This window comes from Halictus rubicundus, chromosome 17 (assembly GCF_050948215.1).
Source record: "Halictus rubicundus isolate RS-2024b chromosome 17, iyHalRubi1_principal, whole genome shotgun sequence".
NCBI classification, from domain to species: domain Eukaryota; kingdom Metazoa; phylum Arthropoda; class Insecta; order Hymenoptera; family Halictidae; genus Halictus; species Halictus rubicundus.
Window position 1 is genome coordinate 7,776,688 of NC_135165.1, and position 27,391 is coordinate 7,804,078.

A 27,391-nucleotide genomic window follows, 5' to 3' on the forward strand; every position below is an offset into this window, starting at 1 on the left:
TCCACTACAAGCGCGCCGTGCGCCTCTAATTACGCCATTTTGCAAACCATTCTCGGGATGAGCCACTTTCCTCCACTAAATTCTTTTACAAAAATTCTTGCGGGATTCGCGTGGTCGTGTCACTTGTTGCGAGCTTCTCCTAGCTTGACGCGCTTCTGCGGACGAAATGAACTTGCGGATTTTTATGCAAAATATCATTGAATACATTCATGCTGTGGGGACAGGTATGGCAATCTGGAGCATCTAACAAGAGAATGCAGGGAAATGGAGGGAAGGATCAGGATAGAAAGAAGAGAGATAAGCGAGCAGAAATATAAATGTAATATAAGGAAGCGTAAACCAAAGATAACAGAGTAGGAAATGGTGCAATAATCGGAATAAGAATAGGAATAGGCAGAATATAGGTAGAGTAGTCAGGGTAGAGAGAGAGAGAGAGAGAGAGAGAGAGAGAGAGAGAGACAGAGAGAGAGAGAATGCGTGGATAAGATAGTTATTTTGTGGTAATTATAGGTTATTGTAAACCGAGACCAATTCTTGGCCGCAAGGCTGGATAAAGCAATATTATACATTCATGCGAATAAAAATCGTTCGAGACGATTCGCTGAGCTTGGCTCGGAAGAGATACTATTTTCGAGCGGAGAAGAATTGTAGATCGTCGGAAAATCGACAAAATAATCGCACAATGCGGGCGACAAGCGACGCGAAATGTCACGGGTCACGCACCGCGGCGATATCGAACGAGAAACAGCTCGGTGCTCGTCCGCATTCCGTTGCATTTATGCATCTTCGAGCACAGCACGCGTCCGGCCGCGCAGCTGAAGTTCAAACAGCAAGTTCTTTCTCTTTCTCTTTCTCTCTCTCTCTCTCTCTCTCTCTCTCTCTCTTGGGAGAGAGAACAGTGCTCGAAGCTCGACGGATCTACATACTCTGAACGTGGAAGCGTCGTATCGATTCCTCACGGGACGATAACCAGGTGCAGCTGCACTATCATCGCCGGTGCATTGGCTGCTAGAGACCAAGCAGCAAGCATGTGTCGGATCGTCCCCCGATTCGATAAATCACGTGGTCGCTATCGCTGCTTGTAAACAGCTTGTAATCCAAGGAAGCTTTAGTCGACAATTATACGATACGGTCTGCCGTGACCTGATAACCGTACTCGCGATCAGTGCGGATTCACAGGGTATGCATCTCGATGCATTTTAATCAGTCCACTGCAGTGGATTATTCATTTCTTGTTCCTTTTCCAGCGAAGATATCGCGGAATTAAGTTGGGAATGCTTTCTAGTGGTTCTGGAGTAAGTGTGGGCATAGATTGCCCTCTGGGGCACTGCTCTGGTTTCGTTGAAATCGGGAGCAACGAAGCCACGCCCACTGGGAACGATCTACAGGGAGAGAGAGCAAGATAAACAATCTAGTATGTGCTTTTCTTGGGGTAATTTGCTTAAAAATTATTGTCCCTTGGAGAAATCTATAACACTGGACGTAGACTCTCTAGCGCACTGTTCTAGTTTTATTAAAATCGGGAGCAACGAGGTTACGACCACTCAGAGCAATCTATACACAGAGAACAAGATAAATAATCTACCATTTCTTTTTCGGGGTAGCTTACTTTAAAATTGTTTGTAGGAGAAATCTAGATCACTGGGTATATGTTGCTCGGTGAGCACTGTTCTGGCTTCGTTGAAACCGAGAGCAACAAAGCCACGCCCGCTTAGAGTAATCTTGACAGAGTAGGTAAATAGTTCTCTGACTATTTCTCTGAGTAGTTTATTTAAACAACGTTGCCTCTAGGGACAATTTCTAGAGCACTCTCAACACAAACAATGCTTGTCGATCGCGTCTATTTCCGCGAAGAATGGAAAGATGACAGAGAGAAAAATTATTGTAACCTTTGGAGCTAGATTTTTAGAGGGTGCAGGATATAAACCAGGACTAGGTGCTGATTGCCCTACGGGGCACAGCTGTGGCTTCATCTGGAGCAACGAAGCCACGCCTATTCACCAAAACCACGCCTACTCGCCGAAACCACGCCCCTAGCTAGAGAGACCAAGACAGTCTCCTGTCATCGATACTGCCTAAATCGCATAATTGAGAATCTACTCTTTCTCTCTTACATTGCCCCATGGGGCAAAACAAAGTGGTCCCAGGGAAAATATATAGCCTGAGCCTCGTCTATGGTAATTTTGTACACTTCCGAGTGAAGACTGTTAGATCACAAACGCTAATCTCCCACGAAAGAATTAATTACCGAGAACAATGGACGGCCATCAATTAAATGCTTCTCTTCCGCCTCGAAGAAAGTAAAATCTATGAATGGCGGTTTCGGCAGAAAGTTTCATTCAACCCTCGTCGGAGACATGGTCTGCCAGTGATCCTCCAGGTCGTCGCCCTCGAAATTGAACTCGATCGATCGATTAAATACTATTACGCGCAAATTGGATTATTAAATACATATTCCCGCTGCCCGCTGGCATACTCGTGGAGAGCCATGCGACCGTAGCCGATCAGGTGAATGAATTCGCGCAGGAAAATGCGACGTGTGCGTGTGCGCGTTTGTTCGGACAGTTCGCGAACAATAAAAAAAGAAAAAAAAAAAAACAAACGGAAAGAGAACTCTGGAAAAAGGCGTAGGTATCGCTGCGTACCAATCCGCGTGATTCATAAAACGGCTGAATATAATTTATGCCGCGCATGGTAATGCAATGACTAATCAGCGCCGCGGCCGCTCGAAGGCTCGTTAACGTGTTCTGTCGCGTTGCAGATACACTTGAACTCTCGCTGCATTCTTATGCGGGCTCTCGCATACGATGCATATCTAATAAAACCGAGCCGAGGGAAATTCAATGAGCCGCGATGAAAGCATAACGAGCGACCGATTTGTCGTGTTCCATTTTGCGCCAACTTGCGCCCGCGCGCGCGCGCGCACGCGAGCGCAACCCTATTATTCAGAGCCGTGCAAATTATTGGACACTGGATGCGAACGCCTCGATAACGAGCTTTGTCCACCAATGATGCAAATTGGTACTGCGTTTGCCATGTTTCGAGCTACGTGCGTCCAATGGCTGCTTCATTAAGCTAAATGTCATTGGATATCCTAATTGAAACGTCTTTTTGGACAATTGGTTACACGGTCTCTGGGGCATTCGTGTACCAAGCATTTTAGGACCATGCACTTCTAAGCGTGTTATTTTTTAATCAAGTTTTATTGCGATTTATTCCAGCAGATTGAATTTTTTTAGATTCTAGAGGCATCTGGATGCAGTGACTCACTCGTTCGCTCATACACTGTCCAAATATGTATAGATTCAGTATAAATAAAAACTGTTACGTGGCATTTATTTCTGTCGCCGTTCGATTACAAAATCTTTTCTGACAAAAAAGTTTGGGAGCCACATCCGTGAACAGTTTCCGGTATATAAATAAAACTATGTTCATACAAGCTAGATGGTAGGTCTTATATATCATGTTTTAAGTTAAGCTACTAACGACTCTTTTAATTATAATTTATTGCAGTGACTCTATACTTTGACGATCTCTGAAACGTTCTATCTTTCCACGTCTTACGCAACTTCATCGCGTGCAACGTGCCGAATTAGGATACTGTGTTCCATTATAATGGAACTGCATGACTTTTCTGTTGAAAGGAAAGAAATGCCTGGGAACGCTGAATTCCGGCGTTCAAAAAATCTCTTTAGACGCAAGCAAGGATGCACTTAAATATTCGATTCACTCCGATATTACAATTAGACTGCAGACGCGCAATGTTCCACATTCTCAGGTCGCATTTATTATAGGAGAACTAAATAATGAAACGGTATTACTAGACTGCAGATTTTACGATCCTTTAGTTTTGTGGAGTAGCGTAATTCCTACGAGGTTTACGATTGTTTTTTTTTGTTTAATTCGACGATGAAAAAGGCTTTATTCGCGATTTTCTAAAAGGCAATAAAGAGTGTTAGCGTTTCGAATTCGCGGCACGGATCGCGAATACGTTTCCATCTGTCCCTCGGTGCGCTCTCTTCGAAGACGCGAAGGTAAGGCGAGAGCTACTCCGCCGCACACAAGCGTAATCGAGATTTGTGTCACGAGTTCGTTTCCCATATACGGTAACCATAACGTTGTCTACCAGCCGGTAATTGTGCCAGCGGCGTTACGTAACACGTTGTTGCGCGGTGTACGAATAATAGGTGTACACCTCGGGCCTTTTGTCGGCCCGGCCCGGCTCGGCCCGACCCGGCCCGGCCCGCGAAACACTGCCGTTGATGGCGCCCCTACATTGTGCCACCATTTCATTGCTTAGAACACTTCCTGTCGCCGGGGTTTCCCTCCCGGATCGCATTCTGGCCTGCATCGACGAGATGCACCACCGATGCATTCGAGTTGTGACATTTAATCGATAGAACTGCATACGATACATCGGCGCAATTATTTCCAATCCAAACTTCCAGCTAATCCTCTCAAATCTTCTTTCTTCTCTTAAACTTAATTTTACATTGATCTTTTTTCGTTATAAAAAGTATTCGAAATCCGAAACTGCATTTTTCTTTCGAATTTTACACTCACAGGATTGCGTTCAAACGACTGCACAGAGATTAAAAAAATTGTTTCCACGTTCGTATCGATGTGATACTATAGAGGGAAGTTGCCTCTTTGCAATGAGACCTTAAAAATTGATCTACGATTTTTTTGTCTTACAAGAAATATTAAAAATCTGAAGCTACCCTTATTCTTTCGAATTTTATGCATAAATGATTACATTAAAACAATTCTGCAAAGCTTAAACAATTTTTTCCACGTTTGTATCAAAGTTTGTTCTTTATAATGAGATCTGAAAAGTTGATTTCCAATTTTTTTTATCACAAGGAGAATTAATGATACGGAGCTGCTTTGCTCTTTTTGTCTTTTATACAAACGGTTCCATTCAAATGACTCTACAGAGTTTAAGAAATGTTTTTTCGTGTTCGTATGAATATGATCTTATAGAGGGAACTCTCCTCTTTACAATGACCCCTCAGAAGTTGATCTACAATTTTTTTTTTGTTACGAGGAGAATTAAAAATCAAAAGCTGTTTCTCGTTTGAATTTTATGCATAAACAATTGTGTTCAAATGACTGTACAAAGCTTCAGACATTTTTTTCGTGTTTGTGTCGATGTGATCTTATAGAGGGAACTCTCCTCTTTACAATGAGCCCGTAAAAGTCAATCTACAATTTTTCGTCGCAGTTTAATTAATTTTTTAACCTCCCTAAGAGTGGAAAATTCCGACTTCCGTGAAACATTTCATGGAAACGAAAAATTACGTAAAGATCCTCGGTCATAGTGATACTCCGTGACCCAAGAATCAAGCATACCAGATTTCTCCTAAAGCAAAATGCTTTTAAACTGGCAATTTTTGCTGGTTCGCACGATTCTCCTCGAAATTAGTTACGCCACGTTCGGGATCGACCCTCGGCGCAGATAACCTCGTCGATATCCGCGGTATAGCAATCCAAATACACCGACACACATGTCGATCTTACGTGTCCGTCGATCTCGATCCCGATACGAGCCGGTATCGATTCAATCGACCGGCTTGTTCAGCAAAACGTTTCTATCCGGGCCCGGGCCTGGCTTATTAACGTCGACCGATCAGTAGGCTTGTGATTTTAATTGCGACGCGGCTCCACGCTTGTCCTCTCCACTCTTCTTCTTTTTCTCCACCTCCTTCTCCTCTTCCTCCTCCTCCGTCTCGTCTGGCCGTCCTTGCGCTTTCCTTTTCGTTCGGACTTAATTACGGAGAATCAAAATGACCGACCGCGCACGAATTACCAGTAATTACAGAAATACCTCGCGGCTCGTTCGTGGAAAATTTTTTCACGGTCCCGCGTACCGAATTCTTCACGCGCGCTGAGTCCGTCGACAGATTTTCTCATGTCCGCCATCGGTTTACGGCCCAGAAAATATTTATTCTTAACCCCTTCGAGCTAGCGTTAATTCCTGAATTACTTCGTAAAGATCCGATCTTCTCGCTGTCGGTCTGGGATCGTTCACAGTCTGATACTTAGAAGAGGGTTGGAAGAGTTCAAAGACTTGACTTTTGTGTGATTTTTTGCAGAAATGGATTTATATATGTTGGCGGCAGTTTATGATATTGATATTGTTACGTAGAAACGAAACAAATCCAATGATCACTATCATCCAAAAACGCACGGAGGCTGTCAGTCTACCGATCGCAAAATCACTGCACTTAATTGCCTATTCAATCACCCAGCTAAACGCGCAACAATTAATTTTCTAAAGAAACAGGCCTCCCATGAAAAACGAAATCCTTGTTTCAAACTGTTCCGTATCTTTGACCACGCGGAAATGAATCTGTCGATCGGTTAGTAGTAGAGGCGGTTTAGAATTCACGCCGGATAGCGTTCAAGAAAGCATAATTACGCTCGCGATTCAGGGATTTAATTGCCAGAGAGATTGGCAATGACGATGCGTTTAGTGTGTCGATGATTAGCTACCGGTTAGCCCCGGAGACTTAAGCGAGATTAATGAGTCGGTGTCCGGGGCTCTTTCACCGGGTTTCACGGTGCATTTCTAGATCCAGATCTATCAATTCGATCGAATGATAATTCAGTTTCAGTGTTTAACCTTTTGTGTCCGAGAAATTGACTCGGCGATCCTAGCCAGCTTCTTCACGGTCCGGAGAGCCTTTCTTTGCTACCGGTCCGCCGATTTTTGCTCTCTTTCGGTTGATTTTTATTGAAAATTGCTGAACGCGTTTTAATTTGCATGTTAAGGACGCTGTTAGCTTATCTTCGACTGCTAATCAAAATTGTTGAGAGGAGAATGTCACACGCGTTAATTAAAATCGATTTGTAACAGGCTCACGCTATCAAAAAGTTTATCCAGTCGTTGCCGCATAATATACATGTGTACGGTCTTTTTAATAGGTTGGCTGTCGGTTGCCTTCAAAAATTCCCGAAAAATCAAAATCATTTAGTTAGTGCAATCCAAACACCGAAAGATAAAATTGACCAGACCAGACTGCGGATTTTATGCATTAAGAGAATTCGAGAGCATCGCTGCAAATTTTTAAAATCGTTAAAAAGAGAAAGAACTTTTTATTTTTAATGCTGCTAACAAAGCAGTGAAAATATTTACAGATTTTTTAAAAGATTGTATTATTTTCTACTTTCTAGAATTATTAAAAAAAGAAATATACATATTTCTAGCTTCTGTATCTTGCAATTTTTAGTTCGCATAAAGATCCCCAGAGTAGTGTCAGCCATCTTGTGACGCGGCGCACAGTGGTTCAGAATCGTAAAATAACTGGACAAAATTCATATCTCTTTTAACTTTGCAGTATTTATTATAAAGAAGGTAGCTTTAGGGGTTTTCAATTCGTAGAATTCGAATCTGATATTAATTTTTTGCTAATATAAAAAAATTCCCTTATAAAGCTACACTTAGGAGGGGGAGTTTTATCCGATAAAATCGAAAATTCTCTAATTGATTTAAAACATCATTTCAGACATATAGTGTTATGTAAACATACTCACGAAACTGTATAATTAAAAAATTAGTGTTAATGAAATCAATGAAAGTTTATATTTCAGAATTCTAGGTGAAAGTCATTATAAAAATGGAGCTCTATAAATTCATCACATCAAATTTTGTTTAATTAGATGTTTTTTACACATTTATATAGTTTATTAACAATTATTTAATTATTGAATGAAACAGTCTCTGATAACGGGCTTTATAATATGTAAAAATGCATGTTTTTAAAAAATGTCTTACGTTTACAGACACAGACAGACGCAGATAAATTTTAGTTTAATTATAACAATAGTGTTTACAAAAATCGATATTGAAAAAATTTTTATGCACCTATTTGCACTAAAAAAGTTACAGCATTTTTAACATAACCTTCATTTAGGAGATATCTACTATTTTGACGTGAAACTGTAGTAGCAAATTACTACTTTAGTAAGTGTTAAAAATTCTTAAAAATAAAAAAAAAGCGAATAAATATCAGTGTTAGAGGAATTCGTTATTTATTTGAAATAAATCTTTCGTAGAAAAAATATATGGTGTTTTCAATCGTCGCGTCACGTACACCGATTGATTACTGTTTCGAGAGAACATCAACGCTTGAATGTTTATAATTGAATAGTTCTAAACTATTACATGATCAATGACCGCCACTTTTTGAATAGGATTCAGAGGAGTATTAAATTATCTGTAGACCAAATATTAAATCATTTCATGTCATCCAATTTTGCGAATTTTGTCCATCTACTTTACGATTCTGGACCACTGTGCGGCGGTCAACTAACTTCTCGATGGTGTTATATATTAGGGGGAACCATAAGTAGTCAATTATTTTGAAATCTAAAACAAACTTTGTAGTAAATTCAGGTTTTTATTTCTTAATTTATTATATAATCTCCATCATTATCAAGGTCAGTTTGCCATTTTCCTTGCAAATTTTCAATCCCCCTCTTATAGAAATCCAGGGTTCGTGAAGCAAAATTTGACTCTAGGTGCTTCCTTACATCTTCTACAGAAATGAATGTTTTATTTCTTAAATAATGCTCCAGAGATCTGAAAAAGATGATAGTTAGAGGGAGCAATATCCGGTGAGTACGGGGGGTGCGGTAAAACTTCCCATTGCAATTCTTTGATTTTTTCCTGACTGAGTTTCGCTGTATGGGGCTGGGCATTGTCAATTTGCAGTATTATACCTTTTCTCTGGACTAAAGATGCCCTCTTTTTCAATAGTTCTGAATACAGCTGTTGTAATTGCTGACAATACAACTCAGCAGTAACTGTTTTTCCAGGTTTCAACAACTCAAAATGAATTATGCCACGACAGTCCCACCAAATGCACAGTAACACATTTCTAAATGATAAGCTAGGTTTAGGGGTTGATTTTGCGATTTGATTTGCAGAAAACCATTGCTTGGAACGCTTTATGTGATCATAAAGAATCCATTTTTCATCACCGGTAACGATTCTGCGAAGAAATGGATCTCTACGAAATCAGGATAGCAATGAAATGCAAATTGATCGACGAATATTCTTGTTGATCTCAGATAATTGATGCGGTTCACATATTCCTTGCCTATATGGCTTTCCCATTTCGTGTAGGTGCCTTTGTATAGTTGACCATGTGGACCCAAGGCTTCTCGATAATTCTTGTATACTTAATTTTGGATCAGCTTCCACTAGAGATTTTAGGGTGTCAATATCAAATTCAACTGGTCGCCCACTTCGAGGCCTGTCAGAGAGATCATAATCACCAGCAGCAAACCTTCTGAACCAACGTTGACACTTGTTGACCTTCAATACATCTCCATAAACAACATTTTCTTTGTTCTTACCGTCGCATTAAATCCCGCATGAAAATGAAAAAATATGCAATGACGAATATGATCCTCGGAAGGTACGGACGCCGCCATTTTATTACAGGATTGTAAAAAAATTATACTTTTTAGAATATTTTGAACACAGGCTGCTTTACCGAAAACTGTAAAAGAATACGCGTTTCCTCTTCAACGATCGGTACAGAACTAAAGGCGAACCAAATTCTTTGCAAATAGTTGATTACTTATGGGTACCCCTAATACAATTAGCAACGGCGAGCGGCAAAGATCGGCGATGCAACGATCGAATTCCGGCGCGATCCGTTGGCGCACCGACGCGTTAAACACAATAATGTTGAAGCTAATCCACGGCCGACAGAGCACCCCGTATCAAGATTACGATCGGCCAGATGCAACGAACGCACTCGCGTTGCAATTGAGGTAATATTTTCCAGCGGGCAACTTCCTGCGCGAAGAGAAATATATGGAAATCGGCGGGAAGAAGTGTTTCGAGCGAACGACAAGCGGTCAATGACGCTGGCTCCCTATCGCGCGCATCCTTTGCAGAACTACTCTGATAACGGTCCGACAGAGAGCGTAGAACGAGGAGGAACTGAATTGAACGGGATTAAATCGTCGAAACGCTGTACAATCGCAGACTTTGGTTGACCAACTTTGTCAACGACTCGCTGCTGATCCGTGAAATTGAAATAACTGGTTCAGAAATCTTTATGTGAAATAGACATTTATTTGTTGTATCGTTTGCAACAAGTTGGAACCATGTAGCAATTTCTTTCCTTTTTTAACACGCTGACTGCCACGTCAACCATATATGGGTGACGGAATTATTTGTCCAGGTTTTAAAATGAATTTTTACGTTGACATATTCATAGTATCAAATTTGATTAGGATCTGTAAAAAAATGCAAGAAAGTTGAAGGACTACTGAAAATATCACACATTTAATTTTTTCGATTTTTATTTCATTAAATAACTTACTTTGATTTTATGGAATTTTTGAGGTTTCTAGTTTGGCAGTCGAAGTGTTAATAGCTTCAAGAAGCTAAAAATACTTTCAATTTTAGTAAATCTTCAAATTGGACCTACCCATTTTTGCTATAACTGCATAAAATCCGATCTATTCATCAGTGTGATTGGATCTGGGTCGGGAGCTCTTGAAGATTTGCTGAAATTAATAAATTGTATTAATACTGGCAATAAAATTCTATTTTATTAGTTGCATTAGACAGTTGATCGTTAGCAGACTGTGCATCTTCATGCATTTTTCTAGCTTGTACAAATTCATGAAATGCAGGATAGCGTTCAGAGAACTTTTCCAGAGAGGCCCCAAAAATGGAGGAACTCTTTATCCCACATTCTGGTCTAAATTTTTTCAACTAGCATTTTCATGCAATCCCATCTTGTACCATGTTTTTCCGTATACCTCGCACCTGATTCGCGTAATAAATAATTTTGTTTGGCGATGTTTCAGACACATACCAAAGGCGAAAGCCACCACGATGGCAGAGACGCCGGAGCTGAAGCGTATCGCGGAGAACACGAAGATCCAGAGCAACGTGAAGTACCACGCAGAGTTCGAGAAGGCGAAGGGTAAGTTCACCCAGGTGGCGGACGACCCGGAGACCCTGAGGATCAAGCAGAACAGCAAGATCATCTCGAACGTCGCGTACCACGGTGAGCTCCAGAAGAAGGCGATCATGGAGCAGAAAAGGACGATGACCGGCGAGAACGGCGAACAAATTGGTGAGTCAAGCTCCTCTCTCTCCCTCTTTCTTTTTCTTGCGCTCTCTTCTTCTCCCTACTCCCCTGGGTTTCTGTCTTTCTTCCATTCTGCACGCTCTCTCTCTCTCTCTCTCTCTCTCTCTCTCTCTCTCTCTCTCTGCCCGTCAACGCGCTTCTTTGTCGTTTCAATGTTTGCATCCATTCCGACGGTCTGAGTGAACGGGACCATTCAGACATTCTCGATGTGTTGCTGAACGTGCTCTGGATGGTACACGCATCCGTAGAGATTTATTCAACTTATCGATTCCTTAGTCGAGCTGTTTGCGAAGTCCCTAGACTGCGAATTAATCGCTAGATCGTGAATTGATCCCTAGACTGGTCCCCCCTCAACCCTCGCGTCGATCATCGTTTTGCTGAAGTCATTGAACAGCTTCGGCATTCTTTGTCTCGTTCTTTTTGCGAGAATTGTTCAGGAAATTTGAGTTCCAATCAGCTTCGCTATTTTTTCACGGAATCAAAAATATTTTGAACGTAGGTGAGATGTAGAAGCTGAAATATGGACGCAAGGGTTGATGCATGCTGGCACTGGATGGCTTGCAAAATTTCAGTACCAACGTCGGTTCAAAAATCGTATGTCTTTGTTTCTTAAATTTTCGTGATGATCAGTAATGTTTGAAAAAGTTTTAAAAGCTTCAGCAAGTACAATTTTACTAAAAGATGGGTTCCTCTAATTTTCGCAAGAAGGTCTTCAAGAACCAAGAACAATAAATAGATTTGTCCGACAACGCCATTGCGATTGACAGCAAAGACGTACACTAAAGAAAGTAACGCAATGATTCCACAACGATTTAATTGAGCAGTCTAGAGACCTAAATTTCATGCTCACCGCCCGTAGCGTTAACGTGTGTAAGCATAACCGTGGTGAAAATTGTGGTACATTTGTCTAACAAGAGTTAACGATTGGTTGGTTTCGGTGCGCGTGTGTTATTTGTTATATGTCTGAAATGTTAAAGCTTCTCCCGAAGAAACAACTTTCACGGATTACACTGACCGAGACAAGCGAACCTACTTTTCCAACGAGGAAATTACCTTGTATCACGATTTTTGCAGCGCTTCGCACATTTTTTTCTCCGGCAAATTAATGACTGCTGACGCTTGCTACACGCGAGGAATTCGAACAGAATTTTATCTTCGATACTAGCACCGAGAAAGTAGGTTGCAATCGCTATCGTTACGTGCTCCTCCTCCCTTTCTCTATCATTTTCTCAGCAAACTGTCTATGGAACGATACGTAGAGTCTGTAGATTGCGACGAGGGTAGAATATATTGACTGCTCAAGGACGTTTCCCCACTCAGCTGCCAAGTGGGTGGGGTTAAATAGAGGATAGTTGAACCTTGAGAGGTGAATATCGTTGAACTTTTCCTTCGGCTATCGACTAATGCTAGTTCGTTTCTTATCGTCTTATCTGAAGCAAACACCTACGACCTGTATGATCGCGGAATGTTATGAACTAACCTAGAATGATCTCTGCCTGAAAGTCTCTTTCACGCTATAATCTCTTTAAAAAAACAATTCTTCTTCAGTCTTCTTAATACTTTAGATCTCTAGATGTACATATGAATACAGTACGAACGCCTTTCTAGATCAGACATGTCCAAGCAAAGCCTTGGTTTACAAGCCAGACGAAGAACTTAACACGTTCACCACCGGATCAAAATCCTAAAAATCTTCCACAAAATCAAAGGAATTTAATTAATAAAACCACGCCTGGAATCCAAAACCTAATCCAATTTGATCTACTCGACTATGATACAATGAAAATTAATCTATCAGATATCGCCAAGAATTAGTACCATTTGTAGTTTTCGCTAAAACCAATCATCCTTACCACATTTTTCTGGCTCCCGAGAGGCGTGGCTTGCCTAGTGGGCGTGTCACGCTCCGTCCAAATAGGTTCCCAGGGAACTGAGGCTTGGACATGTCTGCTCCAGCAGACTCTATTGGCTCTATCTACTCTGTAGGGGCGTGGCCTGGCTCAAGGCCGTGCTCGTAGGCGTGTCACGCCACGCCCACTTTGGCTCCCTCGAGCTCTAGCTTGGACATGCCTGCACCAGCTAGTCTATCAACACTATCTACCTCTATCGAAAGCTAGTTAGACCGCTATCCGCGCGTAGATCCTGGCGATCTCGAGATAGCGTCTAGTTCCCGGCGTAGCTCGTTCGTCGAGATCAATCGGCAGCTTGTGATTTGTTGGATCTAGAGTACGTAGAGTACACGGACGGTACGATCGCGCCTACAACAGGTGTGAACGCGAATCCTCCGGCGGCGAGAAGCGCGGGCTCGCCGGTGCAGAGGACACCAGGTAGGATCGCCGATTACGATCCCCTTAGCGAGGCCAGACCCAGCCCCTATTCCGCCAGACAAGCCGCCACCACTGTGATCTATACGAGCGACAAGGGACCAGGTGAGTTCTCGCCGATTTCGCGTGATAGATCCCCAAAACAACCCCCGGAACAGAGCTGCCCAATATGCCTATTAGCAGGCAAGGGTGCCCGCCGATGCCCGTGGGCACAATTACGGGCAAGTGACCTAGCGGAGTGGGGGTAAGCCGTAACACAGCCGTAGCTGGCACCTAGCTGCGACAACGCGTGCGGCTAATACATGCAGCCTCGCCCGCAGGGGCGTGGCTTCGTGCCCGCCGATCTGTGTACGCCCAGGGCAAGAAAATCGCTGCCCGAACGGGCAGACGTTGAACAGCTCTGGGCTAGATTGTGGATCTTATGCATTTCTGACGAAAATAAGTGTAATGATATAAGTGTAACTTATACATACCATTTTTATTCTGCATAAAGATCCGCAGTCTAGCAATGGCTAACGTTCCCCGAAAACGAAACTCGAAATTAGAAGATAAAGCGTCACCAGATTGAAACGAGTCTTTGGAACAAAATGAAATTTATTCGGATATGTTTATCATGGTAAATGGAACGCCGAGTGAAACAATAGTTGAGCGGTGTATATCATTGCCCTATTCTGTGCGCGAGTGGCCATATGGGTTGGCCATTGGTTGCGCAACCGGTAGCAGTTAGTTTCAATAGATCGGCTTTTAATTGGATTAGTTCGAATAGGTGGATACGGTTTGGGCCGCTCCTATTGTAACGTCAATTATTACCTTCTCCCGCGGACAATGCACACCGGGTCTCGAACGCCTATCGTTTGGATGTTGCGTTTCTAATACACAAATGTATATGTGCACACTCTGTTTCGTTTCATTTCGTTGCATTCGGTGAGTTCTTTGTCTTTTTTTTTTCTTTTCCATTCCTTGTGTGTGCAGTTAATACGGAGTCAAGAGAGTTGTTCTGTAGCTAACGGTGGCTGGTCCCGACAGTATTTCTCTCCGTTTCGTGTCAAAGTATCCTTCATTTTTTCATCGTATCTTGTTGCGCACTTACCGCTTTCGCGGCGTGTTTGTTCACCATTTTCGTTGCACAGTACATACCGTACCGGGAACTCGTTCGACACCGTTTTCGAGCCTGTTAACATTCGTTTCTCGGATGGTTTCACTGTCGGTTGTTGGTTTCCAAGGATGATTTCAACGAGATTATGTTGATTGATGGCTATTGCCCGGTAAATGATCAAGTAAATCGTTCTAGTGACGAATCCACCAACAAGAAAGATCGGCTCCGTTGCGGACATAGACCCTCTGAACGAGTACTATGGATCGTTGACGCCCGCCACGAACAACAACCATGTTCCACAACATCAACCGCCGCCACCTCCACCCACCAACGTCGGGGTAAGTTAACGAACCCTTTACAACAATTTTATGATTTCACAAAGATAAATGGCAGAATCTGATTTGAATCGATGGTTTTTGCAAATCTTGGCAAAAATGTCTGATTACATTCAGGCTCAAAGAAACTTCAATTCATTTTGCTGTTTTTATTGCAACCCCACAGAGTTCATAATCTAGTGGTAATAAATTTTGTAATGTCTGCTACATTGGGACAACTTACCCTAACAACATTTTAAAAAAAGAAGCAAAACAATATTTTTATTCCATACCTTCAAGTCCTGGGGGTAGCTCAGGGCACTAATTAAATTCATCGTAATTTTTTTAACCTCGACGATTAACCCAAAATTTTGAAAAAATTATACGATGTAAAGATAATGTGTAGGTACTATTTGCTGTTTGGTTTATTCGGATATTTTACATAGTAATGGAGACAAGTTCGAATAAAGTTAGAGGTTTTCAACTTCGAGTATTCTCTAATATAGTATTATTATGAGGTGAATATACGGGCACAAACTTTAAGAGCAACGAAGCCCCGCCCACCGGAGCAATCCACAAAGGGAGAGCATCATAAACATTTACTTATTGCTAGTGAAAAAGGAAAAATTCAGAATAGAGGATTACAGTAATCTCCAGTAGTAGCTTCTCTAGTAAGATTCCTAGAGAATGTAATACCTAAACTTGTGCCCAAGCTGCCCCCTGTGGCACCGTGCCAGCTCCCCAAAGTCCAAGAGCAACGAAGCCACGCCCCCCTGTATCCGTTTGCACAAATAACGAGAAGGCAAGAGCAATTCTCTCGAACGATCTGAATCTCTTCGAAACGGTTTACAAAACGCAGATTCACGACCAGCTGATCAAAGTGTTAACGAATTCCGTTTTCCAGCGAGTGTACCGGGCGATGTACGACTACGAGGCCCAGGACCTTGACGAAGTGAGCTTCTGCGACGGCGATCTGATCGTAAACTGCACGGCCATCGACGAGGGCTGGATGACCGGTCTGGTGCAGCGCACGGGCCGCCACGGCATGCTGCCAGCGAACTACGTCGAGCCGGCTCAGATCTAAACGAATCAAAGAAGGAATCACCCTTCGAGTGTTACGTGTCCTCATCGTCCTCGTTTTCCCGCATGCGGTGGTCGGGGCACTCGAACAACAAAAGATAAAGAAACCCGAGCGAACGACAATAGTGGCGCGCGTGAACCGCGCATAGACGGACAGTGAACAGGGTGCACAGGGTGAAGGCTCTGCCAAAAGGAAAACGATGATCAGAAAAGACGACGGAAGCCGCGCCAGTCGACGTCTTCCCTCCCGTTGCTCGACGATCGCTCGAATCTCTGCGATCGCGGTCGCCTAACTGCGTTTAGACTAGAGGTCTCCTCGCGAAACGGATCCAAAACCGGGAGATCTGCGAATTAAATAGTCCTAGACCGGTTGCGGAGATCTCTTCGCGAAAAGATCTGCAAGTTAAATAGTACTGGACCAGTCGCAGAGATCTCTTTGCGAAACAAATCCATAATCGGAAAGATTTGCGTATTAATTAGTCCTGGAACGGTCGCGGAGATCTCGCGAAACAGATCCGAAATCGAGAAATCTGCGGAGAGAAGTCTGCGAATTAAATGGTACCAGACCGGTCGCAGAGATCTCTTCCCAAGAGGATCCACTATTGAGAGATCTGCAAAGTGAATAGTTCTAGACCATTTGCAGAGCTTCGCGAAACAGATCCAAAACCGAGATCTCTGCGAATTAAATGCCAACAGACCGGTCGCAGAGATCTCTTCGCGAAAAGATCTGCAAACTAAATAGTACTGGACCAGTCGCAGAGATCTCTTCGCGAAACAAATCCATAATCGGAAAGATCTACGTATTAATTAGTCCTAGACCGGTCGCAGAGATCTCGCGAAACAGATTCAAAATCGAGAAATCCGCGGAGAGAAGTCTGCGAATTAAATGGTACCAGACCGGTCGCAGAGATCTCTTCGCGAGAAGATCCACAATTGAGAGATCTGCAAAGTAAAGAGTTCTAGACCATTTGCAGAGATCTCTTCGCGAAACGAGAGATCGAGAGATCGAGAGATCTGCGAGGAGAGGTCTGCGAATTTAGTCCGAGATCGATGAATCGAGATCCCGGTTGTCTCGATTCGTCCCGTCCGTTGTTTTTATTCGAAATCGTCGATCTTCATTTTTTGGGGGAGTGTTTTGAAGGACTCGGGGAACGAAGTTGTTTCGCGATACAGAGAATCGATCGTTCTCTCGTACTCTCTCTCTCTCTCTTTCTGAGCAACCGAGTGCTCGCATTCAAGTCGCCGATTGGATGAGCTATTCCACGTATGGGACCAATTTCGATTCGCCTGAAACACCTCGCAAAAGTGCCTTTCACGAACTACACGAGGAACCGGACGAAACACCGTTGTTTTATCGTAGCCGCATCTCATTGCGAGCTTTGTTGAGATCATTCCGCTGCTTCGAGGATTCCACTCTGTTTTTTATTTTAATTCCACACTGTTGTTGTCGTTGACTATTCGCGAGAGAGCCCAGGAAGGTTCATGGTTTCTGGTCCCGTTTCGATTTTTAACCCTCGAGTGAACTTCTGGAGATGAATTTGGAAGATTAGCTCATTTGAGATTGTTTTTAGTTCATTTTTATATTTTCCACACTAATTTTTATCTGTTCTCCTCCTTAATTATAGTTGGTGAAGCTTTAAATTTGTTTGTACATTTCGGTCGTCTGTAAATCTTCAGATAGCGAGGAAAAAAAAAATATATTAAGGAGTTTATTTATTGTAAGAAGAATCACATTTGCTCCCAGTACTGCTGCGAGAATTATTAAAATTGCATAATGCATCGGTAGCATATGTAGTTCGCTTAAGGGTTAAGAACACGAATCGCGAGACGTACGCAGAATTTCGTATGTGCATGCGTATCGTCGATGATCCTCGACGATCGTCGATGATTTTCGCCCATCAGTCTCTGTCCATTGCCTTGGGAACGTTGCCAATTGTTCGTGAACCGTCCACGGAATGTTGTTAACGTTCAAACAGTTATTATTTATCGGAGGGACCGACAATATCCGAACGTGTCAATTTTTTAACGAGGAAATGGCGCAGGCTACGCTACGCCGCACCGTTCATTGTGATCCAGAAGGAACGAATGTGCCTTATATACGTAGATCCCTAATTAGAAACGATCCGATCGAATCGATCCAGGATTGATCCAGATCGGACCAGGAAAGAAAGAGATTCGCGAGCAGCACGTGTCTGTTCGTCGAGTATACGTGGCCCGCGAGTTGAACGATATCATCTTCTTTCTATTTTCCCTTTTTTTTTGTCTCTTTCGACTTCTCCCGAATTCTTTTTTTTTTTATATAGAACTATATTTTTTGAAAGTGAAATCTAGTTAGGTTAACGAGATGAGCGTAATGTTATTGTTGATACGAGGAGTTGTTTCGTTACAATTTTGCCTGTTCGACGATGAACTACAGAGGAAAGTAACGGCCGTTGAAAACTTGATTACCGCTGTTCTCATTAATTAACGACATTAACCAGCATTTACCTAATAGCTGTGCAGTTTTATCACGCGAAGTACGCTTCTTCGGCTTTCTAAAATCCTTCCGGCGCTGGATAGAGGTATTGGAACGTTGCGTCCTGTTTTTTCGGATACTTTCACTGTGATCTTTTGGATTTAACTTGCTATTGTTCGGGGTAAATCACTTCGGCACCCCTTAAATCTTTCTAAGATTCTTTTTAGGAATAATAATTATTGTCATCATCACTATATTGTAGGAAACGCGATGAATAAATATTTTTAGGGTGGTAGAAGTTACGTAAACAGGAGTTCGAAGTTAGACAATATTATAGTGGCTTAAATTGCAGTGCTGCATTGTGAACCACTTGACCGATTAAGAAATCTATCAACGAAACTTTGATATATCTATTCACATTCGTACGTGCCTTAATTTCAAACGACCAACGAGTTTAAAATATTGTTAAAAAATATTTGGATAAAAGCGATGACGTTGACGAGCAAATAAGATAGTTTAGGATTTTCAAAAAGTGAGACAAATAAACTGTAAAAAATGTTAGACACGACGATGACGCTCGACCAGGCATTGAAATCACCGGAGCAGCGCTCGTGCTAACAGGTGACGCCATCTTGATGGTAGCGAAGAAATGTCTACAGGATATTCTGCAACGAAATTTTTCGTTTGAGTAAAAGAAAAGTTCGAGGTTCAAAGAACTGAACGTAAATGAAATTCTATCAATTAAGAGATGCAATAAATAAAATTAATTTCAATCGGTTGAGGGCAAAAGTAAAGTTAAATTCTGTTTCCTCCAGAACTGGCATGGGATCTTTCAGGCATCAAGAATCTCTTGAAATGAGTAACAATATGACAATACCTATTGTAAATAATCTTTTATTAGTATTATTTATTTCCATATACTTCGGAAACCAATAATGTAAACGCTTCGTTTCGAAGAGAATATCAAAATTATACCACGAAACCCACATCGCTGGTTAATTTACTTTATATAGATAAATTTACATGGTAACTGCATGCAGTTACACAGTTATCAACCCGTAGATTATCTCGTATAGTTTTTTATTCGAACACAAAACAGCGCCGGAAGGATTCGATCGCGTTCTGGAACAAGTTCCCGCATAATAGGATCCAGATTAAATACGAGAGCGATCTCCGCGATGGTCTCTCGATCTTCATAGAATAGTTTTCTACTCGCCTAACGTCCAGTTGATGTACAGATAATAATTATAAAGGATCGAGGAGCGTCTTCGGCAACGAAGAGTAGTCTCTTGCCGCCATCGTGGAGATTCTTTCCTTCTTTCCTTTCTACTTTTTCAAGTTTCTGTGAAAATTCGCTAGCCCGAGAAACGTAATCGCATGCATTTCTTACCTGAGATTAGGAGGTTTAGATGAAATTGCGAAACGACGAGAGAAACTGATCGGATGATCAGCAATGTTGTTAAATGAGCGCATTGCGGGACCGTCGTTCGACACTTCGTGATACAGCGAGCAGAGACAGAGAGATATATGTATTCATATTTTTGGAAACGTGTTAGCGATACTTTCCTTTTTCTTTCTTTTTTGTAATTAATAGAACGCCGACGAGACGATCTACGATTATGAATGAGAAACATACAGAAATATATATATAGATATATATATTAGTGTTGTTTAAAGCAGATAATATTATATTATGAAACGAGATCATAAACAATGAATATGTTATGTAAACTTGTTGACTCGTTATTGATCCCTTCCCGACTTTATTCATCGTTGCATTCGAAGATTATTTCATGTATAATGGAACATAAAAGTCTGTGTACAAATTTTTAATAATTAGAATTGAATTTTTTGGAGCAGGACACTCTCTTTGAACATTATCGCATAAAATCAGGTTACGCATAATGGCTACGAAAATAGTGGAAGCATTCTCTCAAGATTTTTACAAAACCATTCAGAAGGATCGTACAAGGACTAACTAAAAAATTAATCTATTTCCATAAATTGAGCAAAATCTTCATTTCAATAATTTGTTAGGTTGAAAAGATGAGTGTAGTCTTAAATGGCAGTCATTATGAAACAAAACGAGAAGCAGCACAACGAATGAACGCTTCGCAACTGAACACAAACAGCAATTAACGGGATCGGCATTCAGGTATAAAAAATGCAGATTTATTGAAAGTGATATAAGTACAGTAGACGGGTTAATCTTGTATAAAACTGAAGTCGCAGCGATCGGTGCGCATTTTAGACACTGAGCTGCGTGGAACAGACTTGGGCGAAGAATATGTTTCCCACGATTACTCAAGCAACGATTCGTCTCATCTAACGAGCAATCAATTTCGAGAACAAATCGAGGTTACAAAAGCGAAAGATTTAAGAATCTGTTTGTTAAAAATGCCCAATTCTGTTGCGGAGCTGGTCGCGATTGGCAATTGACGGTGACGCGTCTGGTTATCGAAAAATTCGGCTAACAAAAAATCGTTGAACTGGAAACACTTTTTCTAATTCCGTCAGATCAATTCGCAATCGTTTGTTTACAGGCATCCCCCCAACTCAGCAACAACGATCGACAATTTACCTAGAAATCAACGCCTCGATCGAAAGACAACAGAACCCGAAGCGTCCAAAATTTTTCTTCGCGAAATATAATGTTTTGGCGATATGAAGCAAGCGTGGAACGACGACACGTGATCAAAAGACTGCGAACTTTATGCATTTTATGAGAAAATTTGGTGGGTGTAATTTACAAAAAGTAAAACAATCGGGAAAATTATAGAACCGATGCAACTCACTGAAATTATTGAAGAAGGAAATGTCTAATTTAATTAATTAATCATAATTAATATTATTTTTTTAAATTTTGCTTTTATTACTATTATTTTTAATTTTGCATGTTTCGCAGTCTGGGGATCGATGCAACAGCGAACTTAAATACTAAAAGACACGGCTGATATGATCGATGGATCGCGTTCCTCGATCGCACCGACGAAATGCACGAGTCTGCTTGTTTTACCTTTTTTCCTCGATGGAACGCGATTTCGGAGACGATTCCTAGCAACTCGACTTTCCTGTTTGTCGCGACGCTACCAGACTTTCCTCGATTATCATTCCTAAGTATTCGCGCTAATTGGAGAGTCTCGTTTCGACGATATGGACATCGGTTTAACCCTTGCTCCCGGCGCACGCCGGAGGCTGGCGTGATTTCTTGGCACGAAGTAAAGCCGTTTCTTTCAGGGCGAGAAATGATGGCAGGTACGTGACGACATAGTTAATGGTGCGGTGGCAAGCTATACTGAACGACCAACTCGTTGGCGAGCGTGGAGCCATGGGCGATTAGGGGTGAAATGCAACGGGGATTGCCTACACAGCGATGAATCCATTCAAACAAGATAGAACCTTTGTTCGACGAAACGTGAACAGGTTCGCTGTCCTTAACACGTTCACAGTCCGAGTATCCTAAGCTCGAGCACCAGAAAAAGTCAATGACTCTTTTAAAAATGACAAGTCTCCTCTTAAGTCGATTACACTATTCTATTCTACAAATTTTAAACAGGCTTTAAAGTTAACTTTACTTGTAGAAATTGTTGCCTAAATATGTGTGCTACATTTTAGTCTAAATCTTCGTATAAGTATGAGGCAATGGATTGTGAACGTGTTAAAATATCGTTTACAATTAAAATGTCGTTAAATGAGAAAGGAGTGCGTAGAGCGCATAATGAGAGAAATCGATATAGAAGAAAATACTGACAAGAGACAGCACGCCATTTTTAATCGTCAATATGGTTTGCAGTCACGTGGATGGTGGTTCATAATTGGGTTACGTTGTCTCTTTATGTTGGGGGTACAAGTCTTTATAAAATAAAGGAAGAACGGAATTCTTCTAACAAAAGCTACAAAAACATTTCAGTAAACAATTCAGTAAAGGTAAGAAATTTTTCGGAAAATCATTACTGGCTTAAACTATAAAAACAAGAGATTCGAATACATGTTGCACTAACTAAGAAGCTTTACAAATTAACGATGCAATCTTTGCTGAAGAAACGGAAGGATTTCAGTCTGAAAGTTAACTAATTCCTAAATCAATTCTCAAGATATTCTAAGCGAGTTTATAACACTTCGAACACTAATAGAAAATGACTGAATAAAAAATTACATCTCATCCTTCGACTCAAAACTATCGTGATAAAAATCTTTAGATCTTATTTGTTAAGGTTTCAAATAAATTGCTGAGTAGATCATTCAAGATAAAAATCTAGTGCCAAAAATCACGTCTCGAAGTGGTCAAGTTTAAAAATTAGACAGTCATGCTACAACAGTATTTTCAGTGAACTTCAAACAGGTTATCAAACTTATTTGCTTAAAAATAAAGAATCTAAGACAGTAGATATAAAAAATTACGTCCCAAAATATCAAATCTAAAAATGGAACTGTCATGGAATGCTCAGGCAATCTTTGGACCTAAATTCACAATTTTGCGACCCCAAAAACAGAATGTTAATCTTGTTGCTCGACAATAAAAAGTCTACAAGAGTACCCCGTTAATAATCCTACATATTACAGTTATCCAATCTAAAAAGAGAACTATCATGGACTGCTAAAAAAATCTTCACGACTTAAATTCCTCTCTATCGCTCAAGAATAATAAATCATTTAAACGAAATCTAAAGATCGATGACCGATGATCGACACACTCGGCGATCCATCTCGCTGTGCAGGTGTCACTTAGAAGACGCCAGGGCGTCCTTTTGTTTCTTGTCTTGGGGATGAACAATAGTTTTCATTTTTGGGCGTCGTGCGTTGAAAGGTCCGCGTGCTGGCAGTGTCTCTTTTTACCGTGGCATGGTTCTTTCGTACGATATATCTTTTTTTTCGTCCGTTTTCTTTTTCTCTTGTTTGTTGTCTAGGTATACGCAATTATAGGTGTGTGTGTGTCGTGTTTACGCATGTGTATGCACGTAGTTTACGCCCCCGTTCCTTTTTTTTCGAGAAATGCTGCTTCAAGGCTGCTAATATCCGGCAAGATCGGCGAACGTCTGATCCATCTCGTCGGCGATCGCTTTGTACTTACAGCGCTCGTTTACCACCACATCTGCAATGCAAAAAGGTTGGGAATTTGGCATTAGTTTGGACGGTGTTAGATGTTTTGTTAATTGGGTGTGGAAGAGGGGGTTTGAAGTTCGGAGGATGGCAATGAGTACCACAGTAAAGTCTTGATCTAAGCCGGACGGAGCTGTACGATCTTAGTCAGTTGCCTAACCCCTCCGCGAGCGGTATACTAATCGGAGGAAGAGAGGGTAATCCTATACCGGGTCCAACCACGGGTGAACTACTACTAATTCAGTTACAAATTTCTTTATTTTTCATTATTTTTTTATGGGACTTTTAAATGACACTAAACACGATATAATTTGAATTGTATTTAGTGATTTAATTGACGCTATACAGTGCGCCGTCCTTTTCTACGTTCGGTACGGTCGGTAAGGTCACAAAAAATAGTAGCCGTGCACACGGTCGCCAGATCAAGACTTCTTCCCCCACTCTAATTTCCCCTTCTACCGCGCCCTTCTAACTCCTTCTTCCCTTTCTTCAGAGAGAGGGTAACTTTTCCCCATCGATTCGTGCTCCCTCCCCTCATCTGGAGACACTGGCCCTACACTATGTACATATGTCGAAACACGGATCCGAGAATCCGGTTTAGATCAAGACTTTAGTGTAATTAGGTAATGGTGATGAGCACCAGTAGGTAATACTAAGTTTACTCAATGAAGCTTTAGTCTGTAAACACTAAAAGTAACTGGTATGTGTTGCCTTATAAAATTAACAAGCTTGAAATTATTTAGACACGGGGTATATGTGCTTGAATTTGTTGTTTCATTTCTCTTGGCAAGATCTTTGTAATTTCAAAAATGTTATTTTTATTGTTACACAATTATGATACGGATATAATGTACTAAATACTTGTGCAGAAAATTAAACATTTAAATGATACGGTGCCGTATATATAGACTATAAAGCATTATCTTTTAAAATATGTACGAAACAAATTTTATAGTTTTTAAATGAACATGATTCTTCATGAACATTGTTTCGTGTCTTAAATATTTTACAAGATAATTAGAACTTGAGAAAGTTAGTGCATGTTTTTAAGTTTAGACACTTGAAGAATAACAGAAGTTTTATTATTTAGGGCAGCTTAGTGTCGTTAAAGAGAGAGAGAGAGAGAGAGAGAGAGAGAGAGAGAGAGAGAGAGAGAGAGAGAGAGAGGTTTTAGATTAGTAAGGGAGCTAGGAACAAGTTGTCGTCGTTAGTAGGGTTTGTTAATCAGTCCAACCTTTCAATAATTACTAAAGACATAGGTTTCTTATATTTCTATATTTACTTCCCCATAGGAAAATGTTTATAAATTACACCCTTACAGACTAGTTGTTCAGTGTTGTCGAAAAGTTAACCCTCAGCACTTCGAGCATTTATTGACGCCATCATCAACCCTAATTTTTCAAAGGAAATTCTTGAGAAACAAGAATCTTCTCTTATCGGAACAAAATTTTTATTTTCTCTGTTAATTTGCTTCATTTTAGTACAAATAAACATAGTGTGGTAATTATTACCATCGAGCGTATGGTTCAGCTCGTAACCGAAGTGCAAAGGGTTCAATTCGGAGAGGGATTGCAATTGAATTCAGGTGTTTGAAGATTAACAATCACGTAATTCTCAGATCTTTTTATTGCAACATGGTCGATTGGACAATATATCTTCGGGTGATAATCCGCTGATAGAATAAATACACCGTTTCTGGGCTGAATCTTTATTAGCCTGGGTCTGTCCGGTTACATGGATCGACGCTTCCTTTCGATATCCGTATGAAAACCCCGTAAGCGAGTACTTACCGAGCAAGTGGGACAGAAAATATAGAAAATACCGAAAACAACGGATCCACAAACCGTGACTGCGATTCTAGATCGAGGGAGTCGATTAACTTAAAAAAAAAAGAAGAGGAAAAGAAGAGAGAAAAACAAAAAAAAAAGAAAACGAACGAATAAAGAACGCAGACCAGAGTCGTCGATGAACAAATAAAAAATACACAAGACCCGGATTGATCGCGTATTTTTTCGGTTCTCTTTTTCGGTGAAACGTAGTCCTTCTTTCTTTTTTTGTTGTTGGTTACAATAACAAAGTTACGCGTAAGCGAGTTGGCTCGGTAAAACGACCATGATCGTATCCGGTCGTTCCTTTACGATGGCGGCCAATGATCCTCGACGGCCGATGGACACGTTCGATCGCCGACTATCGATTAATTCTTCTCGATCAATTCGGTGAAAGTAAGGTCCAGATCGTCGCAGATGTATTTGTACTTTTCTTTCTCGTGTACAAGCTCGTCTGCAAGGTAAAAACGGTGATGTTAATAATCGAATACCAGAGAAAACACGTCCAGAAATTGCGTTCTTATAACTAAGGTGTGTCTGTGTTCTGGGAACTCGTTTATTCCTCCAATGGTACTCTGCATCTCGTGAAGTATGAAAATTAGTGCAAACATGAACTTCTTGTCTTTGTTAGAAAAAGTGAAACAGCTCGGGACTTCGACGTGGCTACAAAACTTCTAGCAAAATAGTGCCATGGATTCAAATAACACAAATGATTCCAGTAAAGCATATCCGAAGACTCGAGAAAGATAATTCCAATGATTCGAGTTAAATACATCCAATGATCCGAGCAAAATAATTTCAATGATTGGAGTTGAATATACCCGAAGACTCAAGCAAAATAATTCCAATGATTCGAGTTAAATATATCCGAAGACTCGAGCAAAATAATTCCAATGATTCGAGTTAAATATATCCGAAGACTCGAGCAAAATAATTCCAATGATTCGAATTAAATATATTCGAAGATTCAAGCAAAATAATTCCAATGTGATTCGAGTAGAATAATGTCAAAGGTTCAAGCAAAGTAATTCCAATGATTCAAGTAAAATATATCCGAAAATTCAAGCAAAATAATTCCAATGACTCGAGTAAAAATTAGAAACAAAAAATACTACAATAATTCTGTTAACCCATTGCGGCACGATTGTCGATATGAAAAAATCGTCAAAAAATTCGCGGCGTAAGACAAGAAAAACAGGATGGCTCATCGAAGAGGGTTATCAGTGTGATAAGGTGTCGCGGATAAGGCAGTCGCTTGTGTTCGACTCTTTGAACGATGAATCGGTTAGGCGTCGATGGGAAAGTTGTGTTAAAAAAGCGTAGCGCAAGTAACTTACAGATTAAGATTGTTAAGAGCAAGCGAGACTATGAAAAAGTTATGATCGATAGTTTGTTTGATATGTGATGATTTTTTTATCGAAGCGTTAGAAGGGTTGCGGTTAGTTGGCTCGTTAGACGCCGTAGAGCTCCTGGAACGCCTGGTCCAAGCCGTCCCCGATCTCCTTGAATTTCTCCTTCTCAGCCACCATTTCATCTGCAAGTATTCGCAATGTTATTCGAAAAGCGTTTTGGCGCGCACGATTCGCTCTTGTAATCGTCTGCACCGGCTGTCCCGTGAACAGTAGTTTCGATTTCGTATTGTTTAGCAAGCTCAGTGTTCGAATAAAGCCTTGCGAAGAATTTATGAAGAGGATTAGAGGGGAGTCAGTGTCGAGTCTGTCAACGAGGATGAGGTATTAGAATGAATGATATGTGGTCTGTGAAATTTTCCTGAAAACGTCGAACATCCAGTAAATCATTAAAACTATATAATATTATATATCAGAAATATTGCTCAGATTTATAATTGTTAGTCGTCTCGTATAAAATATAAAGTACTCTCTAGATTGTTAGTTAGTTTCTATCTAATATGTCTAGAATGTAGAATCCTGTAATTGGCTAGGATCCGCGTTGATCGAGAGGAGCATGAAGTCTACAATTATTCTTACAATTAGACTATGCTATTTCTTTCATGCAGTTGTCTATGGAAATTTGATTGCCTAATTGGCGGTTCATACGTTGAGAGAAACATAA

The 27,391-nt window shown here is 41.0% G+C and overlaps 2 protein-coding genes across 16 annotated transcripts in view; one reads left to right on the forward strand and one right to left on the reverse strand.

The window, feature by feature from the left end:
- Positions 1 to 18,912, forward strand: part of LOC143362381 (LIM and SH3 domain protein F42H10.3-like) — a 52,241-nt gene extending 33,329 nt beyond the window's left edge. Inside the window, exons 3-6 of one of the 2 annotated variants that reach the window (XM_076802472.1) lie at positions 10,837 to 11,108; positions 13,349 to 13,552; positions 14,739 to 14,881; positions 15,762 to 18,912. In XM_076802472.1, the coding sequence (XP_076658587.1) occupies positions 10,837 to 11,108; positions 13,349 to 13,552; positions 14,739 to 14,881; positions 15,762 to 15,941 (799 nt within the window). In that variant the 3' untranslated portion in view covers positions 15,942 to 18,912. The remainder of the gene's footprint in view (positions 1 to 10,836; positions 11,109 to 13,348; positions 13,553 to 14,738; positions 14,882 to 15,761) is intronic. The other variant, XM_076802473.1, reaches the window with a different exon arrangement.
- A 4,442-nt stretch (positions 18,913 to 23,354) lies between these two features.
- The window catches only part of Tm1 (tropomyosin 1), a 51,267-nt gene continuing 47,230 nt past the window's right edge, over positions 23,355 to 27,391 (reverse strand). For 11 of the 14 annotated variants that reach the window (XM_076802462.1, XM_076802461.1, XM_076802460.1 and 8 more), the window contains one exon: positions 25,101 to 25,772. In XM_076802462.1, the coding sequence (XP_076658577.1) occupies positions 25,687 to 25,772 (86 nt within the window). In that variant the 3' untranslated portion in view covers positions 25,101 to 25,686. Of the gene's footprint in view, positions 23,485 to 25,100; positions 25,773 to 27,391 lie in introns of those variants that run through there. The other 3 variants (XM_076802463.1, XM_076802456.1, XM_076802453.1) reach the window with 1 other exon arrangement.